This window comes from Spodoptera frugiperda, chromosome 11, assembly GCF_023101765.2.
Source record: "Spodoptera frugiperda isolate SF20-4 chromosome 11, AGI-APGP_CSIRO_Sfru_2.0, whole genome shotgun sequence".
Classification (NCBI taxonomy): Eukaryota; Metazoa; Arthropoda; class Insecta; order Lepidoptera; family Noctuidae; genus Spodoptera; species Spodoptera frugiperda.
The window spans coordinates 10,309,119-10,319,658 of record NC_064222.1 but is presented as its reverse complement, the minus strand read 5'-3'; the positions used below and the strand labels follow the sequence as shown (position 1 = coordinate 10,319,658).

Genomic DNA, 10,540 nt, shown 5'->3' with positions numbered 1-10,540 from the left:
GAGGCAACAAAACGCTTCCAAAATACCGACATTCTGACGTTACTGAACGTCTTGCGAAGTAACAAAACGGAATTTTGCGCGGGAAGGTTAAAAATGTTTTAGCTAATAAAAGCGTGTTGTACCTATATCTGTTATTCTGTTATTTTGAAAATCTGTTTTTGTACTATCGCTCGTAGGCTCTAACGTTATATTATTTCAGGATTTTCGATGTAAGTACCCACAGAAATATCTAATTATAGTAATTTATCGCATTACTGAATGCAAGTATACTGACTTGCATTCAGTAATTAGATTCAATACATAGGAGTAGGTAATAGGTAATTTCAATGAAACTACGCGCCTGATGATGTTCTGTAGTAAACCTTATTGATACTGATTTCATAAACGTATTGCAATAGGAGAGAACCTATTTCCGATTACGGAACACGGGCCATTAGTATCCTTCATGATTTTGATTTGAAAAACCTAATCACTGGATCAACAAGGAATATTCATGTAAGCACCATATCTACAAGGGGTAAACCATAGGAGCAGGGATATAACAAAATAAAACAAACCAATTAATTTATATACACATTTTGTCTTTAATTTTTACACATTTAAGAAAATGTAGACGAGATTTAGTGACACTATGAACCATTTTGGTCATTAGACGTCCCGATATTACCCTTTATACAAACCTATGGTTGCATTAGCAACTACATTTTAAATTCATGTGTCGTTATAATATCGACTTAAATATACTAAACTAAGGAAGTATTGAAATCGAGAACCTTCCATCGTTTGCCTCATCAAGTCTTTATATGCCCTACCTATGTGTCAATTTCAATACTAACTCAGCATTTCTAAGGTATATAAACACTTAGAACATTTAGTTTGACACTTCTAATTATTGGAACATTATCATTAAAAGCCATACAAATTAATTGAGAACAAAATAACAGCTAGGTACAGATATCTTGAGTAATTTGATTTTTTGAAACATATATTTAATACTCAAAATTCAGTTCGAAACAATATAGAGGTTGCATGAGACTATGAGACTATAAAGAACAACCGCCGTACTCAGTCATTTAATGGTTACTTAACCCAGTCCTTAGCAATTGTTTTCGATACAAAATCATTACTAAGGAATAGTTTAAGTAATCATTAAATGTCTCTGAATGCGGCAGTTGGAGTATAATATTATGTACTAGAGAGCCCGCAAACTTCGTTTCGCCTTAGAATTTTTTCTGCAGATATTTTTTTTAAACTTTTTCTAACAGAAGAACCTTCTCCCAACAAAATAAGAATTAGCGAAATCGGTTAGCTGCTTAGCAACACATTCTTCGATTTTATTATAGATTTAGCATGAAAAGTAAAACGGACTGCGATAATTACCTTCAGGAATGTAACTAGGTGTACATAGTACGTAGCAACCTCTATATTCCACCGAAATGAACTATGTACATTACAGACTAGCAATTCGATTATAATTTAAAAATCACCATAAGAAACATCTGCCTACAATGAAAACACATATTTTTTTCCGCGTCTACGTAAAGACGCATTATTTTTATATTTTGATAGACTGGTGGGAACATAGAATACATATTGCACGTGCATTCGATACAAATATAGTATGCTAACATCCGATAAACATACAATAATTAGTATTATATATTAAGATTATGAATATGATACATCCTCGAATTGTCTGCGACATTCATATAGAAGAAATAAGTAATAGAATCTAACATTGAATAATTAAATAAAACACTAGAAATATTTGTACAAAAAAATTAAAATTCCATTTAATTCGTATACAGAATGTACCGAGATATTGACTTGGTCATGTAATTGAATAAAAAAAATATATGAAGCGCTCAATCGGCTTGAGGTTCACGGTCATAATAATGTATGAGTAAAAATACGTAAAGTACTTAAAGTAAATCTTATGCACTCGTGCATGTAGATCATTCTCACTATACTTGTGTTGTGACGTCACTACGTACGCCGTGCGCGTGCGCAACACATGTTTCCTTCAGACATGTACTCTGCACTAAGATCAAATGTTTAAGTAAATATTCGAATTGTCACATAGACTTTAATAGGGGGCAAGAATAAAAGAGCAGTAAGTTAGCTTAGCCATAAATTGTTTACTAGGAACTCATTGCAACCAGAGTGTCGCGCGTGACGTACGCGTGACGTCACCAGCACGCCACCTACACAATCGCGCCGTCTCGAAACCAACGCGTTCCCTGCAGGCCCGCGACCGTCTAATATCACGGACTGTGTGCCAGACTACCCTCGCTCCGCTAACAATTGACTTACGATATGTAATACTTCAACGTAAAAATATTTCGAGGAGCGTCGTGATATGGGACCTTATTGTCGTTCATCAATCAGCTTAAAATAGGATCATTAAATAAATAGTTTTGGTGTATCTTAGGCCTCTCGTTACGAACGAGATCGACGCGCGACTCGCGCAGAATACGTTTAGGCCGTCCTTACTCGCTAAGTAATACGTGCGACACACAGTCCTCGGGCGACGGGCGCGGCCGGCGGGGAGGGAATTAATCAGTCGGAGCCCGGCCGGGGCCGGCGGAGAAATAAAACAAAGAGAGTCACAGCCCGGGTTCAGTTGTCGGCCTGGTCGAACGTGTGCTCGGACACGGACACGGCGTCGGCGGCCAGCGCGTCCTTGAGCGGGTCGACGCAGTTCTTGGGGATGAGCGTGCCCACCAGCTTGAGGCCGTCGCTGGCCTTGAGGCGCACCACCTGCATCTTGTTGCCGGCCGCGCGCGCCGCCAGCACGCCCTCCACGCGCGCCCACACCGCCAGCACCGACCCCGACAGCACGTGGTGCGTGCGCACGCGCAGGCCCACCTGCCACACAAACACATCAACATTAGCATCTCACTCCGAACAGTCGGCCACACAGCTAATACTGTTACATCACTATTTAGTAACATTCGTTCATGTCATTACCCCGTCACTATGGTCTGAGGTCAACGACCACTGTCGTTCTTGTGTCTGTCGAGTGCAGTCGCACCTACTAATATAATAGATAATTAATATTGTAACATGTAATATAAAATACAAGTCATCTTACATCAAGTCGTTTAATTTAATAAACACAACAACAATACAAATACCATCATTTAATTTGTAAATCTTTAGTTAGAAACTTTAGTCTAAATTGTAGCTATCTTAGAGGCTGGGGAGCCTTTAACTTTAAGACCACTACAAAACTGACTAGTAAATAATCAACAACTCTAACATGCTAAAGTATAGATAGTCTCTAGAACAAAGTGTACCTCGCAGTCGGCCCCGTTCCTGCAGAGCGAGCGCCAGTAGGCGTGCGAGCAGACCCGCTGCGAGGCGGTGTACTGCGCGCGCCACCACGACTCCGCCTCGCCGCTCTCCACGCGACGGTACTTCTTCTCGATCTCCGCCAGCGACTCCAGCTTCAGCTGCAGACCCGTGTTAGGCCTGTGAATGTACAAAATTAAATTGTGTTTAATTTCATTTTAACGAGATAAATAAAATCGTTATTAAAAAATAAAATTTAAGTAATGACTAATAGTTAATTTTGTTTCCAATTAAAGTTCTGAGTTCCACATTTTTTCCAATACATACGACAAATTGATTCCAATTAGTTTTGCAGTTGGTACTATGAATTGAACATAAACTACCTATACCATTCATACTAGTCAGCCTTTCTGGTTATTTTAGTCTCCTGTAGTAGTAAAGTTGAACCTGCTATCTCAACTAATATCATGATGCAAAACTATGTATTGTTAGTTACAACAGTAAACCGGCGACTAAAAACAAGTATTTGTTATTTAGTTCCAAAGTCAAAGTCAAAGCATTTATTTCAATTAATCCTATACCTAATGCGCTCTAACAAGGTGCGGCTGACAGATGCCAGTATGACGTTGACGTCTCTCTTTAGGGATGGACATTAGAAAAATCTTTTTTTATCGCTATCGATACTCGCAGCATACATTTAATTCTCGAATTGAATTTAGTTGTGCAGTCTAACTACGTGTATATACTTGTCAAAATAAATATTTTATGACCGAGCCCTGAGGTGTTTCAGAGTTACAGTTTTACAGAACCGTGAAGAAAACAAGGATATATTAGTTTGTATATGTTGGAATAGTACCACCACGCATTATCAATGGCGCCGGAATTGTCTAGAAAAATGCCTACTACATATTTCTGCTCAGATAATGTCACTGTGGTTTGGGCAGAGAGAGCCGCGTCTACAGTGGATTTACCCACATAATTAAAGGTTTTTTAAGAATGATAATTGAACGACGCACGATTTTCGTTTTTTATTCTAAAAAAAACATCGACTACCTATCCATCGTAGCCGTACATCCCATCACTAAACACGACTATGGCTTTACGTTATACGCATAACACTTTACTTTATTTTTCATTTCATTAGATTTTAATTGAATACTAGAACATTCAGGTTGGTTTTAATTTAATTAACTACGAATCCGAATGATTTAACATAATACGAATGTGATACAGCTAAAATATTAAGGCATAATTTTTAAATCGCAGCAACTTTCAAGAGTGATACGAAACGTTACTGAATCTGTCAGCCGCACCTTGTTAGAGCGCATTAGGTATAAATAAGGCACTTTTGAAACGTCAAATTGAATTGTCCGTCAGTCTGTCTGTCTGTCAGTAAAGCTAGGCACACCTAGCGCACACACGCTAGTTCCACAAGTGATACTGACCTATAGATTTGGAACATAATATCCTTCTTGGTAAGCTTCTCCTTCTTGACGGAGGTGACGGCGGCGACGCAGAGTATGGCGGTGTACTTGTTGTTGCGCGCCTGTTGCGACACGTAGAACCCTTCCTTGGGGCCAGAGAGCTCCGACCATTTCTCTAGCGCTTCCGCCCAGTCCATGCCACGCTGTAAGGGATATTCATTGTTACTTTTGTATTTTGTTTATAGTGTATTTAGTTGTAAATGAATAAACGTAGTGTAAAATGGTAGAGAGTAATGTGAATCTTAGGTGAGGGAAACTATTAGAAAATGTGGGTAGGATGTTTAGTGTGACTTGTAGAAAGTATGGGAGTGATTAAGTGGTGGAGTATTACCTCAGAGTGCAGTGTATGCAGTTCGACGGGGGCCCGTCCGGTGGCATGTTTGCGCAGGTAGCGCAGGCAGCGCACGCGCCGGACTCGCTCGCCGCAACTGCCCAGGTCCAGGATACCCAGGTCGAATCTACCACTGCGCTTCGCTACAAGGAGAAATAACAACGTTAATATTGTTTAGCTCTTGAATAACTTTCAGAAAATCCTGTCATTTGATACTATGTAGGAGATTCTTCAAAAATAAGTAATTCGCCATGATGACGTCACATAGTAAATAATTAATTATCATTCATATTGAATTGAATTCTCAAAAACTGTATGAAAGCCGCCTTACCTTGCTCCATGACCGCCGCGAGCGTATCTGTGAAGTACTTGAACAGCCTGTTCTGTAGATCTACCGGCATGCCCAGTATCCTGTTCAGGAACTTAGACATGTTGTTGTAATCCTGTAACGAAATCATTAATTAATATTATGAATTATATATTTCATTTTTTACATTGACGATCCAGGGCGTTTATAACAAGTTATAGACTGACAAAGTTCAGAGTCGACTTCTTACATAGTGCCGACTATATACACAAATGATGCTTCGACAAGATAGAATGTATTTATATATTTTACTTGAATTTTTTATCAAAACACAATGAAAGCAAGAATTTTTGGTCGATTGTTAGATGAGAAGTTTATAGACTAGCAATATTACCTTGTCGAGCTGCAGTACGCCGGGCGCGGCCTCGCTGTTGACGATGAGGCCGACGCCGACGAGCGCGGCGGCGGCGTCCTGGAAGAAGTCTGCGGCGTAGTCCGCGGGCGGCGCCACCAGCGGACGCTCGTACTTCATTATGGCGCGCATCACCGCCTCCAGCGCCGCGCGACCTGCACAAGGGGTTACATGATTAGCATTATGTCATACATAGGAAATAACACCAGTAAGAAGCTAAAGTTACATATTTGAAGGAATATTTCAGTCAAAAGTGGATGTACAAAATTGTAAAACAAACTGCAAATTGGTTGATATTTTGGTTTGATTCGAATTGAGCTATATTTTATATAATAAGACATGTTAAGCTAAAAATATCACATTCCCATAAATACATATTCATGTAATATTTTGTATTGACATACGGTTTTAACGAGCAGTTGAACAAACCGCAGCTTTCATTTTAGACCACATATTTTTCTTATAATTTCGCGATTAAATCTCTACAAGTAAACTTACCATATTTATTATCAATATTGAACTGGCTGAGGTCCCTAGTCTCGGTGGCCCTGCGGTCCCCGTGGGTGAGCGCCCCGAGAGACTCGAGCCTCTTGGCGACAGTGGACGCGAACCGTCGCTCGCCCGCCAGGTCTGAGATCAGGAATATGTACTCCGGCGCGTTCACCTGGTTCGATCGGTGCGTACGACCTGTGGGGAGGTAACATTATAATAAATATGTTGGCTAATTATTTATTTTTTTGTTGGTCACTTTTAATATTTTGGGTAGCTGTGTAAGACATGCGTTTCCTTGACCAAATAGTAGTGCTTGTCCTATGCTTTGTTTTCAGTTAAATTAAAATATAATATAATAAAGTAATATTATCTATAAGAAAACGTCATCTTTTCTCTATATACATACAAAACATACTCGATTTAGGTAGACATTGGCTGCAATCGACATCAAGAACACTATAAGTAAGGACTATGCCGATTTAGTTGTAAAATGCTAGTATGTAGCAATGATGAGAGATATAAAGACATGACTTACCAAACTGTTGTATAGCCCGGTCGGCCGACCACGGCAGCTCTAGTGTGATGTGCACCCTCCGCCTTTGGTTTCGCGCTCTGGAAACATACAAAATAAAATTAATTAAAAATCTATATTTAAAAGTTCAGTACTGTAACTACAATAGAGGCTTATTCAAACTAGACATACATTTTTTGTGTTGCTATTTTTTATTATTTTTGTGTCATGTTGAATTTTCTTTCTTTCGTTTCTACAACGCAACGCAAACTATTTTTAAAGCATTAACTGCAGAAAGAAAACTGTAGAAAGCAAATCCTCCGCTAAGCGTCGGTCACCAGTGTCCGTCGTGGCAGTCAACGTTTTAAACAACATTTGCTCTTACTTTACATGTTTATACCCCTAGACCACCTTAATACACTTTTATGATGAGTTTGTACACTGACCTCCGATCACTCTGCAGCGAGATACCACTGGAAGCCGCCTCGGATATGATGGCGACATCCTTCTGTCCGTCCATGAAGCGTTGTTTCTCCGTGAGGTTGAGAGTCTCCAGGGGCACGTCGGCCTCCGAGCGAGACTCGTACAGGATCTGGCCTTCCTCCGTCTGTACCACGCGACCTTTGCGGCCGGTCATCTATGGGGACAATGTGGAATTTTGTATATAAATGTTTAAGATTATGTTTATTTATTTAATTAACAATCAAACAACGATAAGGTAATTAATTTTAAGTTATTATTTTCAGGATGTATTGAAAGAAATAGATTTTTTTTTTTTTTTAGCGTTGCCTCACATTAGGATTTTGCTCCTGTGTCGTGGGTGCGTTTACAAACATACAATTTCACATGCAGATGACACCCAGACCCGAAACAATAATTTGTGGATCACACAAAGAGTTGCTCCGTGCGGGAATCGAACCCGCTACACGTTGCACGGTAGCCAGTTGCCTAGCCAACGCGCCAACCGTGCAGTCAAATATAAATAAATCTATATTTCCTATGTTTTAAAAAGAGGTTATTTACTAGCAAATTACACTTTGATCAACCGACAAATGAGTATTTATAGTAGTTATTATTCAACTTCCAAAACCATCTCTTGGTCTAAGAATTAGATCAAAAGAAGTGTTATTATCATCATCATCACCATCAGCTGAGAGACATCCACTGCTGAACAAAGGCCTTCCCCTTGGTCCTCCACGTAGAACAAGCCGTAGAAGAACTGGACTAGTTTCAATCCATGCTAGAGGCTCATATTCACGAGCAGCATTTCGCGACACACGACGCGGCGATTGTCGCGCTGCTACTGATTGTCGCCGCGTCGTCTGTCGCGGAATGCTGCTCATGAATATGAGCCTCTAGCATGGCTTGAAACTAGTCGAGTTCCTCGTCAAAACAGTACGTGAGTAAGCCGATAACATAATAATTAATTTAGTATGTCTCACGAAAGTTACAATAAAATCAAAGCCGTAGAAGTGTTATACTAGACCGTAACTGAATGAAACAATGTGTCTCGGTAGGTACCTCTGCGACGTTCTCCGTCCCGCCGAGTTCGTCGACGAGCTGGTCGAGCGTGTTGGGCGGCAGGCGGCGGCCGAGGCGCTCGATGGCGCCCAGCAGCTCCTCCTTCATGCTGCACGCGCGCTCGATGGCCGACCGCGGGGGCGCCGCGCTGCGGGACGGACCTGTATGCAACAACATATTCATATCAGTATATTCAAACATACACTTGTCCTGTCTAGGGACATATTTTTAATAGGTAACTGGTAAATAGCTACCTACTGAACAATTTGCTAAATATTTTTGGGACCGCGTAGCATATAAGTGTAATCAGATGAGCTATTCACCGATAACACATTGTGCTACAAAATCAATGGAAATCTTGGCATGCCATAAAACAGAACACCATTTGAATTAGACTTGAAATTCAAAAAATAATATTTGTGATTTGTATCAAAATTACCATAAGATTTAATTAGTTTCATTACACCTTGCAAAACACAATAAAGATTGAGTATCTATGTATCACACACTTAGGACCTGGTATTGTATATGTTAATGAACGACCAACAGGGGATCCATCTGCACGCTTTACCTTATAAAGCAACCATTCATAAAGTAGTTACTAACCTAGATAGAGTCCATTGGTGCCCACGGGCGTGCCGGTGAGACTATGCCCGGCCGGGGTGGTGACGGTGACGGTCGGAGCGGCGGCCGCGCTGTTCTTACGCTCGAACATGGTCTCGATCTTGTCCTGCGTAGTGGACGGCTTCTTCTTTGGCGACGCTGCTTTCTTCTTCTTAACCGGCTTTTTCTTCTGTCTGCCCAGCCACGGTTCTGTTTTGGTAAATGAGTTTTTGTATTAGTTTAGTTAAATTACGTTTTTAAACTGATACTGAAGTTAGTTATCATTAAAACTAATAAGTAATGTCATTAACCGATTATAATGTTACTGAAACTGTTGCAAAAAAGACAAATTTACAATGAAATCGAACAAACTTCGTGAATACTTGCATATTAACATCTAAATGCACACAGAAGTTATGAACATTAGATAAATGTATAACACATATTTTCTAAATTATGATTGATTTACTTTTTATGTTATGGTACACATAAAATACAGTGCCCTATTATAATAGTGTGAGAACAGTATTATAAGTCCTATTTACACCTATCACAAACAAATTAACATCATCAACAATGAAACAAAATAAGTAAATACTAAAACAGACCATCATCACTATCACTGCCGCCGTGAAAGGGATTGAAGTCCGACAGCTCCGAGTCGGAGCCGGGGGGGCGGCGCTCGTCATCCGACTCCATCTCCAGCTCATCATCAGACCCTCGCACAAACTCATCTGACGATGATCCTCCGCGCATACGCTTGGCCGCTGCGTTGGCTTGTTGACGGGCAGTTACTATAAAAAATATTGAGATAATATTAGAGGAAAATATTTAAGTAAATGGCCATTTATAATGGCTGTAGGTCCAGTTAGTAGAAGTATTATTAAGTTTGAGCGACTGAGCTCCTCACAAGTGGAAAACAAAACACATTTCATATTATGAATCTCAAACTTACATAATTTTATACTTTTTCAAACACAAATGTTGTTTGTTAAGTAAATATAGGATTCATTCATTTGTATTTGAATTCAAACTATAATGTAGTTAGTAAATACTTACATTTCCTCTTGGAAGTGTTGGCCTCGTCGTCGAGTCCATTCTTCCCGTTGTGTGCGTGCGCGGGGGCTGCGGGCGCGGCCTTGGTCCGCGGCGGCTCCAGGCCCAGCAGCCGGTTGATGCGGTCGCGGTCCGGGGCCGGGAAGTGCTTCTCCACTAGCGTCTGGAATACACCCCTGGGAAGAGACAGAAAATAATATTAATTAAAAAATGTTCATGTGGTTTTGGGTCATAAAATGTGTGTAATCTTATTCAAAGTCAAAGTTAAAGACAAAATTATTTATTTCAAATAGACCAGAAAGGCACTTTTGAACGTCAATTCAATTATCTCTATTTTGAAAAAAAATATATACATAAGAACAAAGATAGTATGTAATTATCATAAAAACAATACTCGCAATATTTTACTTATACTCAAACTATTAAAAAAAAATACCTGTTCAATAGACAACAAATAAAAAAAATGTAAACAAGTAAACGTCAAAATTTGAATTTTCCCGCCGGCGCCAACAGGTAGCTGACGCGCAGT

The 10,540-nt window shown here is 39.9% G+C and overlaps 1 protein-coding gene across 2 annotated transcripts in view; it reads right to left on the bottom strand.

The window, feature by feature from the left end:
* Positions 1–560: 560 nt before the first annotated feature.
* Positions 561–10,540, bottom strand: part of LOC118274594 (protein strawberry notch) — a 30,744-nt gene continuing 20,764 nt past the window's right edge. For both annotated transcript variants that reach the window (XM_035592204.2, XM_035592205.2), the window contains 13 exons: positions 10,015–10,187; positions 9,564–9,749; positions 8,959–9,165; positions 8,353–8,513; positions 7,278–7,468; positions 6,856–6,932; positions 6,327–6,515; positions 5,811–5,983; positions 5,441–5,552; positions 5,110–5,252; positions 4,740–4,921; positions 3,300–3,474; positions 561–2,868 (listed from right to left, as the gene is read on the bottom strand). In XM_035592204.2, coding sequence (XP_035448097.1) covers positions 2,620–2,868; positions 3,300–3,474; positions 4,740–4,921; positions 5,110–5,252; positions 5,441–5,552; positions 5,811–5,983; positions 6,327–6,515; positions 6,856–6,932; positions 7,278–7,468; positions 8,353–8,513; positions 8,959–9,165; positions 9,564–9,749; positions 10,015–10,187 — 2,218 coding nt within the window. In that variant the 3' untranslated portion in view covers positions 561–2,619. The remainder of the gene's footprint in view (positions 2,869–3,299; positions 3,475–4,739; positions 4,922–5,109; positions 5,253–5,440; positions 5,553–5,810; positions 5,984–6,326; positions 6,516–6,855; positions 6,933–7,277; positions 7,469–8,352; positions 8,514–8,958; positions 9,166–9,563; positions 9,750–10,014; positions 10,188–10,540) is intronic.